The sequence below is a fragment of the Cavia porcellus genome, unplaced genomic scaffold (genome assembly GCF_034190915.1).
Source record: "Cavia porcellus strain 051 isolate PalLab524CR breed Dunkin Hartley unplaced genomic scaffold, mCavPor4.1 scaffold_1, whole genome shotgun sequence".
Taxonomy (NCBI): domain Eukaryota; kingdom Metazoa; phylum Chordata; class Mammalia; order Rodentia; family Caviidae; genus Cavia; species Cavia porcellus.
This window is the reverse complement of record NW_026947484.1, coordinates 171886887-171914411: the sequence shown is the minus strand read 5'-3', so window position 1 is coordinate 171914411 and position 27525 is coordinate 171886887. Positions and strand designations below refer to the sequence as shown.

Genomic DNA, 27525 nt, shown 5'->3' with positions numbered 1-27525 from the left:
TGAACTTATCTATTTCATCATTCTTTCCATTTTCTGAAGCAGTTCTGGAAGTCCTCTTTCAGGAGTGTCTTCTGGGAATAAAACTCACAACCTTACACTTGCTGGGCAGGCACTTATATGGCTGGGCTAAATCCCAGCCCCCTCAGTGTACTGAATTGATTCGTTTTGATTTTGGGAAAGAGCCAGAAGTTACACGGTGCCAGATCCAATGAATAAGACGGATGAGAACACATTGTCATGTTTCTACAAGCCTGTCTTTCCATTGGATGCCACTCAACAACAGCGTTCATCGCAACAGTGTTCATTTGTTTGTTTGTTTGGTTGGTTGGTTTTTAATCATATTTTGTAAAGATGCTTATGAGAGAGAACTTTGAGATCTGCTTCAGAAAGTGGGACAAGAAGGAGGAGATGTGTGTTTGAAGCAAGGGGGAGTATTTAAAGTGGATTAATGGCAATATGTCTTTCACCAACAATTTCTTTAATGTAAACATACACTATATTTTTTGATCAGGTGTATCTACTACAGGGATTGGCATATAGCAAGTGCTTCACAAATGGTGTTATTCTGCACCATTTCCTTCTCTGAAGACAGAGCCCACTGGTTAGAACCTCTCCTGAGGCCTCCAATCTAAGTAGCTAAACGTGGGTACTTTGTGAAGAGAACTCAGCAGAAAGACTTGTGATCAATATTAAGCTTGTGTGGTTGTCACTGGGGTTAGCTAGTTCAAGCCCCATCTTTATTTCCAAACCACATTAACTTTTTTATTGATAAATCATAGAAAATGTGGCCATATGGATGTTTGGTTTCGTGAGCATGGGGCTCTCTATGACATGAGTAGCTACAAAAATACCCCAGGTACTATACAGATCGTGTTTTGTTGTTTCTTTGCTTCTTTTGAGACTGTGTAGTGCAGGCTAGTCTTGAACTCACTTATGTAGCATAGGCTGGCCTCACAATTATGACAATTCCCCTGCCTCAGCATCCTGAGTGCTGGAATTACAGTTATGCACCACTATTTCTGGCTACATACCCTGTTTATATTAGCATAGAGGTGTAGGTTTGAAACCCACAGAAATGCCGTGTACAGCTTCAGACAGTAGTTGCTAGTCCTAATGTGCTGATAAAAAACAAAACAAAAACCAGAAACCTTGCAATCAGAAATGGCAGAAGACAGGAACGTTTTAGCTTTCTTTTCCTCGTGTAAATTTCATTTCATTAATGTTTACTGGATGCTTGCCAAGTGTCAAGCACTAAACAGAAAAGTGAGTATCCAGAGAGAAATAAAGTGGCTTCCTTGCTTCCAGGTATCCATAGAAGAAAGCAATCCCAGGACTATGGGAGACTGAGACAGTTCAGGAGAAGTAACAGAAAGATCTGAGGCTAAGGAAGCAGGGTCTTGCAGGCCATGCTGGTTAACATGAACTTTATTCTTCCATAGGCTTTTCTGTTACTCCAAGAAAGAAAGAGAAAAGAACCATTACTAATGTATGCTACTAGGCAAACTCTATGAGAGCTCCAGGGAAATATGGAGTTATGAAAAAGGAGATTGCCAGCAACTGGCTGCATTTCCTTAGCAAATTATGAAGGTCTTCTGAGTCTCTATGTCCTCTGAAAAATGAAGAGCAACACTACTTATGTCCTGGCTATTTAAAAGACTAAAACAAATAATCCATGTAAAGTTGGAACACATGGAAAGGCCCAAAGAATCCATGAGATATCATAATTCATTGATAGGTCGATTCCTTAGGCTGCTTGTTTTCTTATGTATATATGATTTTATTCTTTAATTCATGGATCCGTTTCCAACTTTACCCATAAATAATTGTATGACATTAGCATGACCCCTGATGTGTGATAACAGACAAAATGGGAACTGCGAGGAACATGAGCGAGCTAGGAGCATCTCACTATTTAGAAAATGAGCTATGGAGAAATATGACTGTGGCTGAGCCAGAGAATCAGGCACCACCCATGCAAAGCGTTTCTATCCTGACAAAAGGGCTCTATTTCCCTTCCACTTTAGGCGCCTGAAATATGCCAATGGCTTTGCAAAGTACCTCTCCAAACATATTTATGGCACATGGGATAATTCATGTGTAAGATATCACTCTATAATGACAACCCCCAAATGCAATCTCACTCTCCAGTCCATTTTACAGATGAAGAAATAGAGTTTTACTGAATGCAAAAGTGTCTGTGAGTGGTAGAGTGATGCCTCCATGAAAAGAGAAGAGGTTTTAAGGCCAGTATTAACCTTGAACCCCATTTCTGCACCTTTGGGTAATCTACTGAAAGCATTAGGGTCAGTGTTACTCATCTTGGAAACAGAATACTATTGCCACCTTCAAGGTGAATGTAGATCTTCAAAACAGCTCCCAGTGCATCTCCATGCCATGATTAGAATACATGATATCACATCCATAAACTGTGATCTTAAGCAATACTATTATGCGGCCCTGTTTTCAGTCAGTATAGCAATCTTTAACTATGGAAGTGTTAACTATAGATAAGTCTAGGTTCAAAAACAAATCCTGCTGTTTTTAAACTAAGCCACATTGGCAAGTCTCTTAGAATCAAGGATTTACTTTTTCTTAACTGTAAAATAGGGTCATCTTATAATGTTATTGGAGATGTTCAGTGAACTGTTGTTTACAAAGAGTTTAGTGGAGTGTCTGGCATATAATAGCTCTTAATGATTTGGGAGTACCTGTAATTTGAAGAGTACCTTTTATGAAAGGTGATGGCAGCCAAGGTTATTTTCTTTTTGTTACAGAGCCTACTTGGATGTTAATGAACTGAAGAACATTCTTAGACTGGATGGATCGACACACCTCAATATATTCTTTGCAAACTCCTCAGAAGAAGAGTTGGCAGGAGTAGCAACTTGGCCATGGGACAAGGAAGCCCTGATGCACTTAGGTGAGTCCTAGAAACTTCCACAGGCAGGATGTCCAGTAAGACAGTAACCAATTTAATACTGAGGATGAAAATCTCCAGGGCCCAGAGGTGCAGATTGTAATGGTCATGATGAAAAACCTACTTATTTATTAATTTACAAAACTCAGTAGCATTCCTTATCTCATTTAAACACCAAGAAATGCTGTGAGCAAAATAGCACAACACCATTCTTCATGTTCTGCTAATAGGAAAACTCAGACCCAAAGAGGTAATGGAGTTTTCCATGATTATACCCTCGACAGGGACAGAGCCACAACTAAAATGCAAGTTCCTGACTCTGAATATGGATTGCTTTCTCTTTATACCTCCTGCTTCTTAGTTTCCACAAATATCTCAGCCCAGGGACCACATTCCACTGGCACAGGAAATCTTGTGCTGGCTTGAAAGACACCACAAAGGCAAGAGAAAGGAATCTGTGAGAACTCATTGTTCCTCCATGCTTTGCCCACCAACACCACCGGGAGCTCTTCTTGTATTTAAATTATGCATACCTATACATAAGACATACGCTTATGCAAGCCAGTCACCACTAGTCCAAAATGACTATCGTTTCTGATTCAGGAATTGTAAGTAAACACACTAGTTCTATAATATTTTGTTTTCCATGCTCTTGGAATATATATGCTCTCATATATAGATGCCTTTTTTACTTGTGCATATTTGAAGACATAGAATATATGCAATTGTATGTTCTTTTCTCTTGCTATTTTTCTATCTGCACTTTTCTGTGTTGCAGATCTCTTAAAACTACTCCCTGCCTGACTTTTCCCCCCTGAATGTCACAAAAGAAAAATATCCTTTAGGTTATTTACACCTCACTAAAGGTATGAATAATCACATAATATTCTACAGAGGAAGGACGCTATAATTGAGTCAATTAACCACTTTCCCTTTGGTAGAATACTCATGTTCACAACAATGAATTCTGCATACATCTTTATCTGAGAAAGATAGGACTCAGCAGAGGGAGTGTAATGATGTATACTCAGGCCCTTCTGATGCCTCCTGCCACATACCCATAGTCCAGGAGCTGTTCTAAATCTGTTATCTTGGAGACAAGAGATTCTGCAACTTCAAATGAAAATGTTGTACTGTTTCAAACCATAGACTTAGCTCCTTCCAGTCTGCTCTTATATCTCAAACTTTGTAAGGAAATGAAACGTGTATGTGTGTGCACGCACCTGTGTGCTTGTTCATGTGTGTGTGTGTGTGTGTGTCTGTGTGTGTGTGTGCGTGTGTGTGTGTGTGTGTGTGTGTGTTATAAATACAGGAAAATGCAAAGGCAAATATCTATTTGATACCAACTGGAGTGATTTTTTTCTCCTACGAGACATTTGGCAATGTCTAGTGGCATTTTTGGAAGTTGTAAATGAGGTCACGCCACTAGGTAGAAGCTGGAAATCGTGCTACATATCCTATAATGTCCAAAGAAAATTACATTTAAAAAATGTCAATAATACTAAGATCGAGAAGCCTTGAGATAGATGATAGGTGGGATATTGACATCCACAGACAGAGAGGGACTGGGCAATTTAGGCAGTTAAAAGTGATCACCTCATACAACATGCCTGCTATGATGTTTAAGGATTATACAAGACCAAAGCAAAAACATACAATTATTCTTAGCTACGACTTAGCAGTGTGGGCTTTGTTAAGTCACTTTCTTTCCTCCAGTCACAGTTTCTTAAGATTTTAAATAGAGAGGTTAAAACAGATAGCATCTAAAGACCCTTCTCAGCTCTGAAATTCTGTGCTATTGGAAAAGAAACCAGAAAGTCTATGGTCACAGTCTGAGAAAGATTGAACAGCAGACTTCTAAAGTTAGAGAAAAATAGCCCTGATAATTCCATGAATGTTGAAGACTGGCTGAGAGCCAGGAATATGGGAGGCTATAAATCCATAGCATGTTATAGTATTTCAGGATGATGTCAGGCTGAAGCTATTTCACCTTTTAAGCGAAGCAGTGAAACAGGACTTGGGTGCAATGCTGTCACTCTGTGGGAAAGGATGTTGAGGTAGAACAAACAGAGCCAGCCTAGACATTAAGTCTCCTGTCTTTTCATCATTCCCAGGACTGTCCTGTCCTACTGTTCCCTCAATTCACAAGTTTCATGAAGAGACAGAGAACCATTAACACTATTGTGGATGTGTAGTTTAGAACTCACTAAAGATGCAAAGTCAAAGTCAGTTTCTCAAGATCTTAAGGACTTTATGAAGCAGAACAAGGATTCAGCATGTGTCAGGCTGGCTCCAGCCACCTCCCCATCCTGAAAGATGTTGATCATAAGCTGTTGCTATGCAGTAGCCCCAATCAAACTCAATATATGAGAACCATATTTTTTTACCCTTTTCCTGCTGTTATGCCATGATCCTTGGAAAAAGTTTTGGGTGGGAAGGGGATTATGTTTCATATTGTGATTGACAGAAAATAATTGAGACAGATTTCCTGTCTCCATTTCTCTTCCTCCCTGACTCTGCCTGCCCCTTACACCCCCCAAGCACATGCGCACACTTACCCACATGCTCTTTCATACAATTCTGTCTGTTAGAAGTTTCCCAGCAGTGTGGAATTAATAGACTCCATTAGCTCCATTCCTGAGCAAACTTGCTACCCCAGCAGTTTAGTCCAAGACAAAAGTCCTTCATGCTTATCCTGAGCTTTCCAGTTCAAATCAAGAAGGCCTGCCTCCTTTCCCTTCTTTCTTAAAATGCTGCTCTGTGGCTAAAGTTCCCGCTTGTGATAGTCTAAGACTGAATTTTAATCCTTTAATCCTGAAACATGTTTGGTTTTTAGAGTCTAAATATCTTCCTATATACCTGTATTCATTTTTCCCATGCCTAAAATAAATATAAGATCAAAACTATTCATTGATTCTGCTGAGTTCTGCTCTGCCTACTTCTGGATTTAAGGAGTGTTGTATCTTCTGGGATATTCTATGTAAAGCACTGCTTTTCAAGTAGAGTGTATGGACCAGTCATAAATGACTGATTAAGTGTAGATTGTGATGCTGTGGATCTGAAACAGGAATTGGAAGTCTGCATTTCTATCAAGTCCCCAGGTCACCTTTATACTGCTTGCTTTTACATTGGGTAGATGAGAAGTTGCACACATGATGTAGGTCAGGTGCTATTTTAGCTGCTAACAAATGATTAGTTATACCTCCCAACACTCTTTAAAACAAATATTCAACACACATTTAATGAGATACTATATTCCAGGCCCCGTGATAGACATTAGTAGCACAGCACTGATTAAGAGTTCTGGATTTGGTACTCAAGGATCCTGAGTTCAGATTTCAGTTCCACTCTTACTTTTGGTTATGGGTCAGTTACTTCACCTCTCTGTGAACCCATACTTCCTTTGTTGAGTTGTGAGATGACTAAATGTGATTATATTCATGAAATGTTCAGTGTAGCACGTGAGCATTGGCTTAGGTGAGCACTGTTAGAATGCTGAGTGTAGCTTGTGCTGTCCTTCATGAGTGTTCTCACCTTTAAAATTCAGAGATGGGGAGGTGCGATTCTCAAGTGTTGATTAACTTGCAGGATATCACAGAGTTAGTGAAGTCCAAACAACAACGAAACTAAAGTTTCTGAGCCCCAGCGAGGGTTTCATTAGGGAAAGCACATGTAGAATGTTTATGATGCAAGAGATGCCTTGCATTCTAAGAAAACATTTTCAGCCAAAAGATTTATCAACCTGGAAATCAGAATCCTTGAATTCTAATCATGCCTCTCCTTTTAAATACTTCGCAGTTACATAGGTAAATTGCTTCAAGTTTTCATTTGAAAAATAAAAAGTGGTTGTACAAAATGACTTTTGAGACTCCTGTCTTCCTACTCTGATAACCAGTGATTCATGTCACAGGTGGTAACAATACTCAGTAGAGAAACCTGTTGTTATTTTGGGCTTCATGTCTTTATCCTTGATTCTTGCACCAGGAAGCAGAGTGCCCACCTTGGCTAACACTCTGGTTTTCCCTTTGCAGGTGGCATTGTCTTGAACCCGTCTTTCTATGGCATTCCTGGGCACACCCACACCATGATCCATGAGATTGGACACAGCCTGGGCCTCTACCACATCTTCCGAGGCATCTCAGAAATCCAGTCCTGCAGTGACCCCTGCATGGAGACAGAGCCTTCTTTTGAGACTGGAGATCTCTGCAATGATACCAACCCAGCCCCTAAATACAAGTTTTGCAGCGACCCAGAACCAGGAAATGACACCTGTGGTTTTAATAGCTTCTTCGACACTCCTTACAACAACTTCATGAGCTATGCAGGTAGGGCCCTGCGCTATGGGTGGGTGGCATGGTCCCGTCCTGCATAGGACAGGATGTCAGATAAGGGCTTAAGCCCCTACTCAGGGTAACCTTGAACAAGCTGCTTACCTTGACTAAGACTAAAAGATTTCTTACCCTCAAGAAACATAAGGTTCCTTTCAAGAGCATCTGAGGGCGACAAGGTAGATGTTGCATTTCAAAGCTTCCCAGACCCAAAGCCTGGAAACAGGGGTAGAAAGGCTAGTGACACCAAATACCAGTGGATCATCCTTTCTCTGGGCCTCACTTTTCTCAAGAAAAGAAAACCTTTGAATTTGATCTCCAAGGTCCTTGCTAGTTTTGCATCTGTATTTTTCTCAACTGTTGGATTATTGAACCTTTTCTATTTAATCCAGGTTTCCCTTATATAAACATAAAATGCTCACACCCTTTTTTACTGATTTTTGCAAAGAAAAAAGAAAAAAAGCTTTTGGTTTTACAAATACAAGATTATTACATGAGATTAGAATTGTTTTCCAACTGTATCTTATCACAACCCATTTATAGACCATCAGTGGCAGTATTAAGGACTCATCCTCTAAGTTCTAGGATGCCTTGTTCTCCTTTTAGCACATGGTGCATCAAGGCCACTTTGAGCCCTCTTTGTACCTTTGGCAAGTAAGAACAAGACAGTCCTTTCTAAGGGCAGTCCCAGCTTTCACCACTGGCTCCTTCAGTCAAGTGTGCTTGTAAAAACCACACAGTGAATGTGGAGGCCAATACTGAACCCATCTCTTTCTCCACTGGAACAAGAAAATTCTGTGAAAAGAGAGATTGTATTTAGTATAATAACTGTATTCTCAGACCTAATGGAGTGTCTGGTACTTAGAAAATATTTGGTAGATAGTAAGGAAGAAAGGAGAAAGAATGAAAGAGGGAAGGAGGAAATGAAGGAGGAAAATATGAAAATTCTTATAATAGGTATATATAAATTGATTCTTATCAATAATAATATTTCCACCATATAAAAATTAACTGTCCAGGAAATATTTTCATATTCTCCAAATTATTTTATTCTTACAACAAATCTATAGGGTAGGAACCATCCTCATTTTATAGACAACAGTATTGACGATTACAGGAGTCATTCCCCCAGATCACAAGTGGGGAAATTAAGCAATCTGGATGGTTTTCACATATTGTCTTCCACAAAGCTAGGACAGGGGTCCCATGGGAAGATGGTGGGCCTGGAGATAACTTCGAACCATTTTGCATTTTTGTGGGAATTTACTAATTGCATTTGAAGATATTTGTCTGCTGAACCCCAAAAGATATGATGGCTCCTCTGTTTTATCCTGCTTTACCATTTAAGCGGATGACATCTGGGGACCTCTCCAGTCTAAGAGTCATACAGTCTAAATCTAACATCTCTTGAAAAGTCAGTAACTCACTCCTGCTACCATAGTCTCTTAAAAAGGCCAGGTTTCTGAGTATTTCCTCAAAAGCAAATTCCCACTGGGCTTCCCTTCCCGACCTCACAGACACTTCACATCCGGTGCCCTGTCCCCTCACACAGCAATGCTTACGTTCCATTTCTGTAGCACCTTTCCTTGGCCAGATCAACACACATGAAAAGTAAATAATAACATGAGTTTGGAAGTTTGCCTACCTCTTAGGGGCCTATGAGCTGCCCCTGCTACCAGACCCCCATAAACTAAATCTCTTTCTTGGTTGTTGTTGTTGTTCTCCCTTTTGTACAGATCCAAACGGTGATTGATTTACTGATGTTTTTCTAAAGGAACCCCTCAGCTCAGTGGCCCATTACCAGCAGAACTAATTCACTGAACTACGATAACAAACTTACACCCGCAAAAGCATATTGGAGGCGACTACGAGCTTTGAAATGTTTGTTTTCCTTAGGATCTCTGATAGATGAGGTGACAAAAGCAGCTGGAGGAAATTCAAAATTCAGGATGGAATTGGTTTCTCAGGGCTGAAGAAAGCACAGGGCTCCCTCCTTCAAGAAGAAAGGACAGAGACATTGTGGAGTCTCCTTCTTCCAGTTGCTTTTCCTTCCTGGGTGTTATTTCCTCATACCTGGTCACTAGCAGCCCTGTCCAACAGAACTTGCTACAAAGGTGACCATAATATATGCCTGGCTTTCTAATATGGTGGCCATTAACCATATATTGCAAGTGAGCACTTGAAATAAAACTAGTGCTACTGAAGACCTGTTATTTTAATTAATTTAAACTGAAAAAAAAAAAAAAACACAAGAACAGGTGTCTACCATATTGGTTTTGTAAGCCTATGATAATCCATGATATACTAGACATTGCATGTTAAATTCTCAGAATAAACCACAGAGGATTGTTACGTGCTATTATTATCATGCCTATTTTCTAGATGTAAAAAAATGGTTTAAGTAGCTTTGGTAGCTTATCCAGAGTCACACTTAAAAACTAAAGCAAAAGTTCAGCTTCACTTTTCAAGTCTTTGTCACTGCACTGTCTTTGTGCTTAGATAAAGTGAGCAACAACAGGTATTAGGGCAAGCCCAGATCAGCAGAAAGCACCAGGGGAGCTTAGGGTGAGTTGTTAGATAAGACCTTGGCAGACAAATGGTCCGCAATCCTGATTCCACTTCCTGAAGAAAATAGGGCATACTTAGATGGTGCTCAAAGTCAAGACCTCCTCAAAAATGCAAAATCAAACTCAAAGGCTAAAACAAAAGCAATAAGGTTTCCTCCAGCCTATAGGCTGTGTTGCTATTTTTCTACGTGCCAGAGCCTTTTAACATGCACACGTGCTTTAAACCAGAATCCCATCTCTGAGGAATATATCCGAAAAAAATAAATCAACTAATTGCTTAAAGATTTAGCTATAAGCATGCTCTTAGCAATGTGCATTTCCCAAATATTTATTAGGCATTTACTACATGCCAGACAAAGAAGAATAATGTTTTATATGCAAAAGATTTTAGAAATATCTTACAAGCCCAAAGATAATAGATTATTGAAACAAACCAGAAGATATCTATATGCTAGAACATCATGTAGCCAGTAAAGATGGTTGAGGGAGATGAACAGAAAAGTATAGTAGCATAGTAATTAAGAGTGTGATGGTTGGAGTGAAGAGACAGAACTTGAATCCTATATGTTCCAGAATTTGACACTGGGCAAATCACTTTTTTTTAGTCTATATTACTTCCTCAGTATCATAAAGGATAATTACATTTACCTTGTATATTAGGAGCTATAATCATGCAAATAAGAAATTTAGGGCTGTCTTTGATATCAATTAGTGCTTGATAAATGATAACTATTAGGATTATTTGACTATCAAATGTGAAAAATGTCATAGCCATATGTATAATGTAAGATACACACACACATGTGTGTATATATATATATATCATAAAGAATCACTGTAGACATTCCTATGTATACACACACACACACACACACACACACACACACACACACACATATATATATATATATATATATATATATATATATATATATATGACATTAACTATATTATTTCCAGGTAAGGGATTTAGGGTGATATTCATTTCTTGGTAACATTTTGACATACTCCAAATATTCTACAATAAAATATATATAGTAACATTTATTTACTATTAGGCCTGCTAATATTATCGCTGCTTTTAAGTAAGTTTTGTAATACGCATGCAGTCATCCGTGAGGTAGATATGCTTTAGATGCCCTCTTCAGCACTATGAGCCAGATGACACGGCTGATCCTTCCTTTTCAATGGGTGAAAAGGAGCTATAGCAGCATTCTGTCTGAGGGAATGGAGACCCCAATCTGTGCTCTAACCTCCCACATAAGGCATCTTTCTAGCTACAGGTAGGAATTTGTTCTTAAGAGAAAGGCTCGGTTGACAAGCCCAAGGCTGTAGCAACAGTATAGAAACTTGTGCACCATCCTACCTTGTTCCTGGAGCTGAAGTCTCCAGAGTCCTTTCTGCCTAGGGACAAGGTAAGCACAGAAGGGTCAGGTGAACTACCTAACCCTAACCCTACAAGCTGGTATGCAGTGGCCACAGATACCAGAAGGGAGAAATTTGGGGGGGCTGATTCAAGAAATTATCTAATTGAGACAAAGCATTTATAGTAAATGGAAACCCTTTGGGACCTAACCCAAGATTCAAATAGCAGGAAAGTCTCACCGTGTAGCACAGGCTGGCCTTCAATTTGCTATGTTGCCCAGGCTGTCCTCAAACTCACAGCAATCCTCCTATCTCAGCCTTCTGAGTGCTAGGATTAAAGATGTATGCCACCACATCAGGCCAAAAACAGACAACTTCTGACCCAAGCTTTAAGGTTCTTACTCCCTTACAAAATCCTATTACCTATTTTCAAACTGCAAAAATTTTAGATGATAAATGTCTTCCTGCACCAGCTCATCAAACCCTCACAAACACTCAGGTGATTTTTTTTTTATTTAAAGAGAAAAAAATGCAGTAAAAGGGTACAAGTAATACAGAATTTCAAGAAAAAAAATATACAGTAAGAAATCACTAGTTAATAGATTACATATTGTCATCTTAAAAACAGTTGTCCAAAGTACAAAATTAAAGTATACAAAGTGGACATTCATACAGTGAGATTGCAGACAGTTCTGTTCAATGATCCAACAAAAACTCAGTAATATGGTTTTCTGCCCTACACACTTAAATATACATGCAGTTATATCCTTTGGGCCACTTCATTTTCCTCTCTTTTTTACAATAACAGTTACATTTTTGGGGTTTTATTACTCTCACAGTTCTTATTTAAATGTCCCCAATACAGATTTGAGGAAACTGAATCATGCAGTTACTTCACTTTTCGGTAGTACTGATTAGTATTTTAAGCCATGACTGTGCCTTAAGTTACATAGTTAATCCCTATTATTAGACAGCTATATCAGCTCTGATAGTGTAATGATAACTGATGCTTCAAGAAACATCCCAACATACACACATTTTTCCCTGCGTTTATCCACGGGCATTTATCTACTGAATTTGTGAATGTGGTACTGCTAGCTCAAAGGAAATGCACATGTGCATATTTTACACGCTGAGTTTCTCTGTTTCTAGTTTTCTAACTTTCACCTACATAAACATACAAATCACACACACACACACACACACACACACACACACACACACACACACCAAACTTGAGACATTAAGTATTTGCTGAACATGTACCACAGACATTGTCTTTGCACTCGGCACTTTATCCACTGTCATTGTCTCCTTCTGCACGTGAGCAAATTGAGTCACTTTTGACATAAAATCACTTGACCATTTGACATCAGCTCCTGTGTGCACTTTTTTCTTTAGCCATCATGCCTCTTGTCCTTCTTTGAACCTATTCATCTACTTTTCCAAGGTTTTCCTGATGCAATGCACAGTCTGTAGAAGCAGAGAAATAACTATCTGATGATCTGGCTATTATCAGACTGAAGTATTTGTAATTCAGGCAGCGGAGAACCATAGACTGTGTGGTATTCAGCGAGTTCCTTGGTGCGCCTTGGTTTGAGATGATCAACCTAATTAGTCACATTCATACAGTGCTTACTGAGGGACTTTGGACGCTTTTTCTTTTTCCAAATGTGTTGACGCCCTCCCCAGGATACTGGAAAGGAGACTGTCAAAAATTACTAAGAGGATCTGAGGCAGCTTCTGTGTATAAACTCCCTCACATGCTTGGCCCTGCTCTCCAAGGTCATTTCCAACTGACCAGCACCTGCTCAGACTTATTTTCCATTTGTTTGATAAGAAAAGCTGAGTTTATGCTGTAGGGTACCCCATAGTGGGTTTATTTTAAAATGTGGTGAGCAGTGAACTCCTCTGTCTGGAGCCCAGCTGTGGAGACCCTGACCAGGCAGACACCTCTAGGGAGTGGTGTTTTTGGAAATCAAGCCAAAACAATGCCTTGCTCTGCTCCCAGGGCTGCTGAATAACACTGTTGGAAGGAGAGAAGGGAGGCAAGCTTCTTACTGGGGGCCAGGCCTTGAGTCACTGCTTTCAGTTCATACTGAAAGAAGGAGCAGAATTGAGGTCATTAGATCTAAAGACACCTGAGAGATTGCATTTCAGTCTCCCTCAGACTCAGAAGCAGCCTCAGTTCCCACTTATCAGCCACCTGCAGGAGACTATCCATGCAAGGTATTGTTCATGCCCAGAAAGTTCTTACATTGACTTGATAAAGTGTTTGAGTTGGGGGTGCCTATATTAAAATTCCAGATTTACGCCTAGCTCTGTGATCTTAGAAAAGTTGCTTAGCCTCTCTGAGGGTGACATCATCTTGTGCACATTGGGGAAAATAATAATATGCACAACAAAATAATGTGTGTTGGGGAGGCGGGCCTAGATATATATGCCATACTTGCTGCATACTTAGTGTCAGTACTGTGAGAGGTATTGCTTGTTTTGCATCCTGTGAATTGAATTGCAGCTGTGCCTGAATCTGTGTGACCCTGTCCTGTCTTGGGCTCTCATTTATGATGCTATGGCTATGTGAGTGTACAGCTCCCTCTTCTGCTGTCCTACAACTTTCTTCTCCATTCACAGCCATGTAATCTGATTGACCTCAAATAGCTCCTTCTTAAGAAGACTTTCTGGACCACCTTCTTTCCCCCAAGTGCTGTCTCCCTTCATTCACTGATGGTCAACATCACAGGCTTTGGTGGCCTTGTAGCAACTCTGACGCATTCATTGTCCTGGCTTTGATACGATAACTGGACAGGTTGCTATACGAGAGCAGGAACTTGTTAAGTTCCATTCTTCCCAACCCATAGCATAGAGTAGAGAATATGTGTTAGACATTCAGAAAGCTTGTTTGAAAGGCAACATCATGGGGTTAGTAAAGATTAGAATGAATGAATGCCAATCAATGAATGCATAGGCAAATGAAGGGGAAGGAAGAAGTCAGGGAACTAGTGAGGACATAAAGGAATGAATGAGTGAGTAGATAAAAAGTGAATGAATGAATGCACGAATGATAGTGAAAGAGGGAGGAAGGGATTCTTGGATTTGGAGCCCCTGGAAAGTAGCTTGTCTTGCCCTTGTCCTTAACCATGACCTCTTGGCTGCTCTCTCCCCAGTCCCAGGCATACTTTTCCAGTTCTGTCCACCCTCCCCTTCCTGTTGTTTCCTCTCACCTGTCTCCAGGAGTGATGACTGCACTAATTTGTTCACAGACCATTAACTCTTGAGCACTGGAGGAGGCCACCCTGAGCTGGCAAGGGAAAATGGGGGTGCTGGCTCTCTAGCCGCCAGGAGACGTCATCCTTCTCTCGCATGCCTGCTTGTGCAGCTTAGTGCTTATCTCTCCCTCTGCCTGCTTGCAGATGACGACTGTACGGACTCCTTCACGCCCAATCAAGTCGCCAGAATGCACTGTTACTTGGATCTGGTGTACCAAAGCTGGCAGCCCTCCAGGAAGCCGGGGCCTGTAGCACTTGCCCCCCAGGTTGTGGGCCACACAACGGACTCTGTGATGCTGGAGTGGTTCCCACCCATCGACGGTCACATCTTTGAAAGGTGAGTGTGTTCCGTGGAGTGCTAATTCTTCTCCCTCCCTCTTGCCAAAAAGAGGAAAATTTGAAAGGCATACTGCCTTGGAGAGGAGTTTGTGTTTCTTGCTCTCACTAAACAGGAGCCGTACCACTCAGTATAGTGACTTGTATCTATGGCATGTTGTAAGTTTGGGGCAGGAAATCAAAGAATGATTGCTACTGGAAATGAATAAGCAGTAATACATACTCTAAGTCTCAACTAATTGTTGAGATTTGCTTTATTTTTTATTTATATTTATTTACTTTAGACTTGCTTTATTATTAGAAACTTGGAAACTTTTCTTAGTAGAAGTCTCTAGGATGGAGGCATTGTTTTAGTCTCTTAGCTCAGGGGTCCAAATTTCCTCTGCTTAATGGGTAAAACCTTTCATATTATATTCTAGAAAGCTACATAACAAATGAAAGTATATATGTGTCCACATGTATGTATGTGCTCATTCATATATGTGAATATGCATGAATATGATATAATCATAATCTTTGTACTCAGTGTTTATTTGTGTGAACGTGGAGAGATTATTTTAGAGGATCAAAGAATAATAAATTGAAGTTCATGACACTTCAATTCTGTTCCCTTGTCTATCACAAGTCAGCTGTGTGACATCAGATATGTCATTTTCCTTGTCTGACTCTTATATTTCTGTCCTGAGAAATGAATCTGAAAATGCCACAGTTGCCAGAAGATAGAGACCTGAATAAATATTTTCTTGTAGCACCTATCAGCATGGAAGCTCCATGGCAAAATCAAACTTTGAGTGAGCCAGTTAAAAAGTTTGATGGGCTTGGGTCAGTGGTAGGGAACTTGCCTGGCTTGTGAAGTCCTGTGTGCAATCCTTAGAAATGGAAAAAAAAAAAGTTTATGGAAATGGACCACAGTATTTACTTCTATTTTAAAACTTTGCTTTAACCAAGAAAAAAAAAAAATAGGTATAGTACCAGATCCCAACTCTTCTTGGGATATATATAATTGATAATAATAAAAATAATAGCTATGATAATAATTAATTAGTATTTCTCCATTGGGGTTTTGTGGTATGTTAAATACTTTCTTTGTGATGGGCTTTTACTGAATGCTTTATATACAGAGGCTCATTTAATATTCCCAGTAATCCAATAAAGAAAAAAAAAAAGGAATTATCTTTCTTTTGTACCAGATAAGGAGAGATTTGTTGCTGAGTGAGGCTGAGAGATTTGACCAAGATCCCATAGAAAATGGTAGGGACTGGGTTCCAACTCACATTTTGCAATGTCTTGTCTATGACTCCCATGTGTTTTTATTAAATTGTTCCAAAACTAAAGTTATGCAGGAGGTGTTACACCACCTTCCAAAACAGCTGCAAAAAAGGTGTCAAAGAGCTCATATTTATAAATGTATGTGCTTGTATGTAGGTAAAAATATGTTAGGCAAAAACCTCCATAGACACCTCTCAAAAAATGACACACAAATAGCCAACCGTTATGTGAAAGAAAAGAGCTTAATACCACTAATTATCAGGGAAGTGCAAATCAAAACTACAATGAGATTTTACCTTGCACTGTTAGAATGGCTATTATAAAAAGGAGAAAATATTGACAACTGTTGGGAAGGTGTGGGGAAAAGAGAATCCTTGTGCACTGTTGATGGTAACATAATTTAAAACACTTTTTATGGAAAACAACATGTGGATTTCTGGAGAAATTAATTATAGAACTACCTTAAAATCCTGCTTTCTCACTTGTGTAGATATCCCTAAAGGACCTGTAATTGTTATGTAGAAGATACACAAACACATACGATTTTCACAATAGCCGAACTATGGGAGCAACAAAGAGTCTTTCATCAGATGACCACATGAAAAATGTGATGGATAGATAGATAGATAGATAGATAGATAGATAGATAGATAGATAGATAGTTGAAATATTATTCAGCCTTAAAAATGGGGACATCCTTTCAATTACAGAAACATGGATGAATCTGGAGAATGTTATGTTATTTGAAATAAAGCAATTGCAGAAAGACAAATCCCACCTGATTTCACTTATATGTGGAATTTTTAAAAGTCAAACTATGAATAAGGAAAAGAATTATGGCTACCAGAGGCTGAGGAGGAGGGTGGATGGTGAAAGGAAAGATGTTGATCAAAGGATACAAATTTTCAGGTAGACAAGAGAAAGAAGTTAATGTGATGCACAAGATGGTGATCCAGGTCAGCACTACTGCATTGTTTATTTCAGGATTGCTAAAAGGAGAAATTTCAAGTGGTTTTATCACCAAAAAAATGATAAATATGAGGAGTGACAAATTTGTTAATTTACCTGATTCAATCATTCAACATTGTGAACATATAGCAAAAATTCACATTATATATCACAAATATATAAAGTTATCATATAAGTTTATATTTTAAATTTTAAATTTAAGTTTAATTTTAAATTTAAGTTAAATTTTAAATTTTAAATTTAAGTTTAATTAAAACTTACTCAATCACAGCACCACAGGAAATATGTACTCTAATTTTCCACCTCACCATCAGTCCCTAAATCTAGAGACTTCCTGTGGCAGCGGGACGAGTGGGGAAGGAAATGTAATTCCTAGGCTTTCTGTAGAAACTCTCCTTCCCCTACCCCAGCCTCTGAGCTCACTGGGAGCTCAGAGCTGGGTTTGGGAAGCCTCATGTGACACTTCAGAGCAAGCTTTCCAGCAGCCGTAGATTTATTTATTTTTTCTGTGGCGATGAGAAGTATCAGACTTTTTGGTCAAGCCTTGGCCTCCATTCCACTTAAAAATGGAAGTTTTGTAAATGAAACTTCCTGTGTATGTATTCAATTTGTATTTCATAAAGCAGTTATTGTCTATTAAATAAATACCATCTGATTGTTGGAAACCTATTGGAAGGTTAATTGTTGAGTAATGAGATATGTCTCTATTACATAGTGCCCTCAGTTTCAATCAATATGTTTTTAATAACCTATAGTCAGTGGGTACTTGAGGCCCATACAATAGCTATTTTGTTCTGTCTAAAATTTCATAACACAGTTATCATATGTTAAATTAAAACTGACATTTTTGAAACATGTCTAATTAGAGTTAACAGCTATGTAGGCCATTGAGTACAGTGAAAGGAAGTCGGTCCACAAGTTCAATAAATTCTGTAAAGTACTGGAAGGACATTTTATGCGTATCCCTCACCCCTACACGTGGGATTTACACTTGGTTTAGTTTTTACAATGTGTACAAGCTTTGATGTCCAGTCATTTGTTTCCCCTTCACAGCTTCCTTAGTCCTAGTCGATGGAACCTTGAGCCAGCCATGTCACTCCTGTGAATCTTTGAGTCTTCATCCATAAAAGGTGGTAATGGTGCCCCCATCACCCGCCTTTTGTGAAGAATTCAACAAGGTGATCTCTATGACATGGCAAGCACACATGCTCTACACTCAGGAAATATTAGCTTCTATCTCATGCAATGTTTTCCAGAGCTGTTTAGCTACTTGAAAAATTCCCTTTCCCTGCAAAACCTCTGGTGTTTTCCACGTCATTCATCAATGCCAACATCTTGCCCCCGGCCATGCTCATGTCCTCCTGCTGTTCTCACATCTGTGGTCTAAACGAAAACAAGGGTTTCCCTTAAAAAAACATATTCAGATCCTCCCACAGCCTGTGTCCCCACACATGGGCAACTGAATAAATAATTCAAGGCCACCCCTGGTTTTTCTCTTTTATTTTTATCTGTCTTGCAAACATGTGTTGACTGGATGGTTTCAGTTATCTGAACAATTGGCCATGCTGTATTGGAAAGAGCACTGGGCTACAAATCAAGAGACCTGGGTCTGAAAGCTTTGCTGATTCATCCATTTTCCCTGTCTTTTCAATCTTCCATCTCTTATCTGTAAACCAAAGGAACCTAGCTCTAAAAAACAATTTAAATAACTATTTTCTCAGTGTTCTCAAAGGTGCTGTACAACTAGTATCATTCCACTTTCGAAGGCCAGAATTTATGTATATATATTTTATAGTGAGGCCCCCTAGAGAAGCACTGTCCAGTGCGACTTTATATACAGTAATGTTCAGTATTTGCCTTGCTAAGTTAGTGCCCACCATCCAGCTGTGGCTAGAAAGCATTCAAAATACTAGTGTGACTGAGGAAGAGAATTTTTAGTCATGATTAGTTTAAACTTGCCTAGCCTCATGTGACTGGTAGCTACAAAATTGGTAAGCACAGCTTTAGAGTTTTAAGCTTTGACTATTACAAAACCAGGTAAGAAAAATGACCTCTCTCAGCAGTCACATCCTATAGATAAATTATTTCAAAGTGTGTGTGTGTGTGTGTGTGTGTGTGTGTGTGTGTGTCTGGTTATATGCAGGTATCCATTATAATAAAATAAATGCCAAAGTTCGGGAGTACATATATTCCCTAGATATGTCTAGAACCACACATTATATTTTAAGAAACTGAAATATGTTAAGAGCTCAGTGAAGTTCAAGTGACTTGTGTGTCACCTAAAACAAAATCCCTAAAATAAATAAAAATGAAAAACTCAGTTGCCATCAAGGTCATTATGATTCCTTAATCCATCCCAGGACATTTGTAATGTCACTGTCATCGTAAAGCCAGTCATGTGACTCGGCTGCTATGTATGGGCTTATGGTAAGAGAACTCTTTCCTCACTAGCAGTGCTGAAGAAGTATCTCTTTATCTGTTAAGTCCCTGATTACTCATATATATGTACAAATATTGTTGCTGCTCATTCAGGAATAACTCAGAGGTGCCTATAGCATACAAAAATTTTAGAAAATCAAGAAGAGTAAAACTGGTGGTAAGGGAATCAACCTATGATCCACCATTCAGAAATCACTGTCAACAGTATTTTAATAGCATTGCAATGTGTTATAAATTCCACCTTAAATATGATTTTTCACTTAGTATTATGTCTTACACATTTTGCATGAAATAATATCTATAAATAATTTTATAACTGCTTGTTATTCCACTAACCATATTACCCTTGGGATTTTTAATTTATTCTGTTACTGAGGATTTGTATGCTTGCAAAATTTTAACCTGTGTATGGGTTTCATATTTACAATGATAGAGCTAAGAATGCAAAATATTTGTAATTTGAAAGTCTGCACTAGGTTAGCCATGAGTGTTAATAATATTTCTGAGTGACTGATGTTCACTCATCCATTCATTCATCCATTTACCCAAAGATCAATCCATCTACTCAACTATGTATACTAACCATCCTTAAGAAATAAGCTATGTATTACATACCCTGGGAGAAAAAGAGAACCATAAAATGTTGACCTTATTCTTAAAGACCTCGTGGAGAAATAGAATTCACTTATGTGGAAAAAAAAAAACAAAAAGAACTTCTTCATAGAGAGAATAATATCCAAGGTAAAGCTTGAAAATGAGAAACATCAGCCAGGTTTGAAAATCAAGGATGGAGGTATGGTATAACATAGAACCACACAGAAGTTCACCAGAGCTAATTGGTAGAAACAACGCTGGAAAGATGAGAATGGATCACTAGGGCATTGAAAGCTGCCACAGCCCAGAGGGACTGGGGTTGGAGTTACCAAAGATGATAAGTGGATGGCCCAGAGGGACTGGGGTTGGAGTTACCAAAGATGATAAGTGGAGGCTTGGCATCTTCAAACTGAGATTTGGTGATGATTGCCAGCAGCAATGTGTGGAACACTAGAAGATTGTGATGCCCACAAATGTGTCCTTTCCTATCATGTGAGCCCAGAGGCATAGCCTTTTTCAGGTGAGAGGAAAGCTAAAAGACTTGAAATTTGGCTCCTTCTGTGGAAGTTTTCTAGGAATGATGAAAGAAGAATCAGCAGGGGTTCTTGGATTTGAGAAAAACTGGATTGGGCTGGGATGCTTCTTGACATCTTAACAATCAAGATTGTTTCCAGTTTCTCTGAAAAGGTCACTCTGATTGGCAGAACTTGGACTCTATAATAATACAGGAGGAATGAACCTATCCTACTGCCTTCCCCATGTCTGCCTCTTAAACAGATGACAAATTTAGAGAACAAGTAGGATCCCAGTGGTTATTGTGGCCAAAGGGAGATTGAATCCAGATACATAAGACAGAAGAGGAAGCCACCTTCATATTCCCCTCTGGGGCTGGTTCTACTGAGGGATTGACTAGCCCCCTGGAAAGCTGCTAACATGAATTAGATGACATAGTAAAGAAACTGCTTTAGCCTATTAAATTAAGGAGTGATTCATCCATCCCCAGAACATCAAGGCTGGAAGATTCTGTAGGCATCATCAAATCCAGCCCACTCATTTTCAAATAAGGGAATTCTGCTTTCTTCATATTCCAGTCTGTGACACACAGTGGTATCTGGCACATAGTAGGTACAGTACATGAGACGTGAGATAAAAGGTATTTCTCACAATGCCACGGCAAATTCCACCGAAGCTCTTCATGGCAGATGAATCATAATGATTGAAGGAGGCAAGCATCTCCTCTGGTTCAGTGCTGCCTGGAATCAGTAGCACTGTAGTGTGTCATCAGAACAGACGGTGCTTTGATCAAAACGAGATCCTGGACAATGAGAAAAGTTTCTTAAAGATATTTTCTGAAAGTCTTCACAGGTGTAGGGAAAAAGTGGGTAGATAGACTTGTGTCCTTTGCTCTGTTGTCTTTAACCTCATCCCATTAGTTGTTCATTCAAATGTTTCTAAGTCGGTGCATTTTCCCTCTTTCCTTGGCCTCCTAGAGAATTGGGATCAGCATGTGACCTTTGTCTGGAAGGGAGAATCCTGGTGCAGTATGCTTTCAAAGCCTCCTCCCCAATGCCTTGTGGCCCATCCGGACACTGGAGCCCTCGGGAAGCAGAAGGTAAGGCAGCCTTCTGGATAAAAATTGAAAGAGTCACCTTGCATAAAGCAATGCATTCTATGCCCATGCAGTTTTATCACTTTTAATAGTCTTTCTCTTCTGTACACCATCTCATCTTACCATTAGATCGTGTTTGCAAGGCTAGCACTCATGCAATCATTGATTCAAAAAATATTTTTAAACTGTCTTAAGTATGAATTCTCATGTTACATATGAAGAATGAAAGGCACCAAGATATTAAATAAATGCCCCAAACCACACATCTGACAAATGCCTGGTGTGCAAGGTGCTTATATGTGCCCCAGTCCCTGACTACCTGTGGGTGCAATAAAGATCACACTATGTCAGTACACCTCTTTGGGGGCTTCAGTGCATCCATAATCTTCAATTTTTCAGTGATTTCTGAGACAGCAGAGGGCATTCTCACATGTGTCTCTACTGTTCCTTTTAGTTTCTTCCATGTACTTTCCTTTTGGGGTCCATTTACCTGCATGATACTTAAGAGGAGAAATTCCTGATTGTCTCTGTTCTGCGTGTCACTCATCAGGCCCTTCCTTGCTCAGGGAATATCTCTCTGGATTTCTAATAGGCCAGTGACTTTGCTTCCTTATACCATCATTATTATTAAAAAAAAAAAAAAAAAAAAAAAAAAAAAAAAACAGCTGTCCTGTGTTCTACAGAAACGAAGCTCACAAATGCTGGTTGTTGTCCTCTGTAACTTGGCCCTGAAGTCAGACTGGCAGAGACTTTCTGCCTTTCTCACCATCTCTCCTTCCTGGTGCTCAGAGACTCACACCCAGACCCTGGCCCTGCCCAGTCCCTCCTGCTCTCATGCAGGTCAGCGCATGCCAATAGAACTGGGTGGGAACACTGTCATACCAGTTCATCTGAGGAAACAGATCCTGTCTCCTCATGGAGCGTCAGGGAGAACTCCTCCAATAAACTCTGTAGTTGTAGCAAGAAAGTTGAAAGGAAAGAGCGAGAGATAGATTAAATCAAGGGAGTGGGACCAGATTGGAAAGTGAAGTTGAGAAATGACGGGGCTGTACTTTATTTTCTAAAGTAGCTCAAAATAAAAATGAGAGTTGAACTTGGGAACTCTAAACAAATCCATCTGGAATGTAAAGCAAGAGGGACGTCTGGGAGAAACCCTCAGCTCAGCCTCAGAAAATCACAGGCTGTCATACTTGGAAAGGACCCTGGGTCATCCGGCTCCAGGCCCCACCCAGAGCAGGAATCCCCTTTCTGCGCTTCCTCACTGAGGCTGCCTCACACTGTGTTCTAGCTCTACATCTTTACAAAGTACTTTCTGAAATCTGTAACCATAATTTTTTCATCCAAAAATTAATATGCTTTGAGACCTCACAGAAGAAACTGTGTCTCTGACACCTGACAGCGCTCTTTATCTTTTCTTACCTGTGAACACCACTTTGACTGTGTCCTGGGCCTGAGCTGACCATCTGTCATGGGTAACTTCCATTCTGTGTGAAGAGGCCTGTGCCAATGGAAGTAATGGCTGAGACTCACTTAGAGCTGGAGACTCAGATTTTCCATGAAATGTCAAGAAGTGCTTTCAAGAATGTGGAAGAAATTTGGCGAATTTAGAGTGGCAGTGCTTTTAAGAGTGGTCAAGAGACTTACAGGATGACCGCAAGGGTTTTCAGGGTGTTTTCGAAGTCAGAAGTATGTTTATGGTCCTAGTATTTGCCCTTTGCACTTTTCCTTCTTTTCCTTCTTTTCTGTGAGTACAGTTTTCCAAGGGACAACATAACATGATGTCATTAGTGCTCTGGTAATAGAACACACACTTATGTATTCTCAGGATTTAAAATTTCTTAATTGTAACCTAGAACTTAGTAACTACTAGTAGATATAACTTACATTTAAATGGATTTATAGCATCAAGGAAAAGGTGGGGTGGTAGAAATTAGGCAACTGAGTTAGAAAGTGAACGTGAGGGTAGTTTTGGATTAACACCACGTGCAGCAGGGAGACACCTTGTACCTTGGTTAGCGTAGCATACATGACAAGGTGTGAAGATACCAAGATTTCCCTGCTGCTCTGTAGATGAGATAAGGAAAATAAAGATCCTGGAGGAAAGGAAGCAGATAGTGGCTGTGGTCAGAATCCAGCTGAGGAGTGGTGTTGACCTAGTTGAGGTTCGTGGGATATATTGATGGAGCGCAGAGATATTTGGGATATGGAATCAGCAAGGGTCTTCCCTCAGACTTTTCTGGCTATAATCATTGTGGTTTGTTCTACCACTTGTTGGAGTGACATAATTTCCAGACATTTCCACACACCTCCATCCAAACCAGCTGGCAGTTGGTAAAGTCTGTTTCTGGTTTGTCCTGGACCTTTTAAAGTGTGACATGGAGTACAGAGTTCAACTGCAAGTGCTGAGACCCCTGGCTCCCTCAGCTGACTCAGGCCTCCAAGGAAACCCAAGCATCCTGGGTTTTCCTCCTATGTAAATTTAGTACACACAGGCCAGGAAAAGACTGTTCTTTTTTTAGAGCATCCTATTACAGGCTTTGTGATCCATTTGGCTCAGACCCTTTTAATATCCTTGAAGAAATAAACTTTTCCATGAGCCAAACTCTGCAATTTATTTCTCAACTCATTTTCATCCTATTTATCTTGGTGTGTTTAAGTTTGTGGACTTCCCAAACTAACAGAAAACTCCCAAATTCATGAGCAGTACCAGACATGTCTATGAAGCTTAGGCAAAGAGTACAGGGTGAGGAGTGTAGGGTAGGGAGAGTGGGACATTAGTCTCAGTCCTGTCATCAACATGCTGTATGCACTAGAGAGTCCCTGAGCTTCTTGGAATACAATGTCTTACCCACAAAAGGGACAGTTGAATTTTGGTGCCCTGTTCAGGAAATCACAATCCATGGAGTTATAGCCTTTTTTTAAACTCTAGATTAACAAGCTAGAATATTTTTAATTTAACATGTGTTTATTGGACTGGCCCTCTGGTGCACTAACTTCATTTCAAAGAAGGTAAATAAGTCACTGACCGTCTTCCTTCCTGCTTTGGTTCACAGAAAGTGGATATATCCTAAGTACTGAGCAAAAGCTGTATTTCACACATGAGTTTTTCCTCATACATCTACCATATTACACTTGCAGCCCAAGAATTAGATAGCTTGATCAAACCTACATAAATCCCTTATAAGATCACTTATGCATGTTGGATTTCCATGAGATTTGCATGAGAGATTAACATAGGGCACGTGTATTTATTTCTTTTTTTGTATAACTGTTTTCTTCATTGTTCTTCCTAGAAAGTTTCAGGCACACTCACTATTCATCTGGACAAAAGCTTGACATCAGGTTTTTACTGCCATATAGAAGCAGCAACTGCAGTATATGTACTTATAGACATATAATGGACTTCTGTGTAGATCTTCATAGATGTAATTTTAGATCCACACAAATGTACAAATATATCTCTATACACACACATCAACAGCTTGAATTCTAGTGGACAGCTTATATAAATGTAGAATTTTTCCACTTAGTCACCATATATACAACAGGATGTATTAATAATGAAATAATAGGAGCTTTACACTTCTTTCTTTGTCTTATTTTCTTTTCTCCCCCTCTCTACTTTCCATACCTGCATGCTTCCCTCCATCCCTTGATCCCTTCCTCCTTCCTTCTACTGTGTTTCTTTTTTTCAAGCCTTATTTTTTTCATACCCACACATCAGGCCAATTTCTTAATTTCTTCATTTTTCTTTCTTAGGAAATTTTCCTGGTCCCAGCTAGCAGTTGTATGCCATCTTTGTTAGTGCAGTAGTCCCTTAACTGTCCTCACTAGACTAGAAGGTCCATGAGGGCAGAAAGCAGGTGTAGAAACCTTTTTCCCCTAGGGACAAACCTAACATAGGACACAGGTTTGCCATTCAATAATTGCACTTTGTATCCATGGATGGATGGACAGACAGATGGATAGGTATATGAATCATATCTTTATTAATACGCAGTCATTTTACTAAAGTATAAATATATGTCATTCATCTGCTTAAATTTTTTAATAATTTTTCTTCTACCTAGATATAAAGTTTACTTTCCTTAATATGACATACAAACATTTGTTACTGTGAGTTCCACTTGGATTGTCAGCCTCTGGACTTGCTACTCTCCTGTTTTTTTCAAAACCATAGTCATTTTAGCTCAAGCTATCTCTCAACTGTTCTCTTTGCTTGGAATGCTCACCCAATCAATATTTTCTTTATTCACCCCTTATTTCTTTTCAGGAAATTGATCATATATCTGTAAGCATCTAGTGAAGATCTCATTCAATTTTTTTATAGCAACTTTGTGGGGTAGATAACATTGCAGTAGGTAACACAATGAAAAGCTTTGTACTTAACATTTTAACCCAATTTTCATTGCTTCAAAGCCTGGCATATTACCTGGACCAACAGAATCATTTCTACTGGGGAAATGCTTAACCATCTGAGTCTCAGTTTCCTCTTCTGTAAAGAGTTTCATAAGATCTGCGTCATACACTTACTGCCAGGATAAGAAGAGCTGAGGCATGTAATGTACTTGGCACAGGGCCTGCACATAGAGGGTGGTCAGTTCAAGTCTGGTATGATTGAAGCGATTGCCACCTTGGTAGTGGTTTGGATCTCATGACCGATCCAGCTCCTTTTCACATCTAAATCTGTCTATTAATGCCTCAACAAGCACAAGCTTTGCTGAGGTTTCTACTCCTGTTTACCTACTGGATCATAGTGGGCAGACTTACCTTCCTGTCCTTTTGAAAACATTTGGCTCCTCTGTTGATTAACAAGAACCCAGAGAGGAAAGATGAGCCAAGCACATTTGTCATCTTTGCTCTCCTGTGACTTCTTACCGTTGACAGTCATTTTCTTCAAGGAAGGGAGAAAAATCTTTTCATCTTCTTCCAATTCCAGGAGAAAGACCATGGAGTCAGGTGATATGTTCATGGGACAAGCACCATCAGGTAGCAGACTCTAACACCCCATGGGGTAACTTTTTCTCTAATTCTATGTAAATAAGAAAAAAGGTTCTTTGAACAAATATCGATTGAGCATTCAAGAGCAGCCTCTGTAGACCACATTTCTGTATTAAACAAAGGCTATGGGACTTTTAGTGAAATAGGTCTATCAAACAAGGAAATGTTGCCCAGTCCATAGGACTTTAAGGGCAACATGATTTAACTAATGCCTACAGAATATGCTGTATATGCTGTAAAATATTGCCCTCAATAGTATGCACTGAATGAATAAGTGAAACTTGTACTCACCAACCACAAAGTTGAAAATCAAAAATGTCATGGCTTGGAAATTAGACAGGGAAAGGCTTCAGGTAGTTGGAGATTCTTGTTTACACTTTTCACAAACAGAGTTTGCTTCAACGAGCATTACTATGAGTGCTAATGGACTCTAATCAAGGAGGTATAGAGGAACTTGCTAGGCCCATCGCTTCTCGTTCTGATGCACTATATCTAAAAGAACTTCGGGCATTTCTTTGCCCCTTTTTCTTCTCCTTCTTTTTTCTCTTCTCTATCTCCACTTAGTAACTTTTGTCTCTTGTCTTCTGGACAGAGACAAGTAGGTTGGAGGTAGTACAACCTTCATTGGAGTAACTTTTCCACACCAAATGGCAGTATTCATATTATAGTGATTCCTGCTACTCTGTCACATTACCACAAAGTGTTTTCAAGCAAAAATTATTTTTCCTTTAGAAATGTTCATCATCCTAACCCACGTCCATGACCAACCACTGATACTGAAGGAGTAGAAGAACAGAGATAACAGAACAGCTTGCAATCCCCCCCACACCTTGGCCTCTCCAGCTGATCTGTATCTTTCACT

The 27525-nt window shown here is 39.5% G+C and overlaps 1 protein-coding gene across 1 annotated transcript in view; it reads left to right on the top strand.

Annotated features, from left to right (window-relative positions):
- Window positions 1–27525, top strand: part of Pappa (pappalysin 1) — a 228108-nt gene that overhangs the window by 51883 nt on the left and 148700 nt on the right. The window contains exons 3-6 of the mRNA XM_003479141.4: window positions 2775–2920; window positions 6949–7242; window positions 14591–14783; window positions 21544–21665. Coding sequence (XP_003479189.2) covers window positions 2775–2920; window positions 6949–7242; window positions 14591–14783; window positions 21544–21665 — 755 coding nt within the window. The remainder of the gene's footprint in view (window positions 1–2774; window positions 2921–6948; window positions 7243–14590; window positions 14784–21543; window positions 21666–27525) is intronic.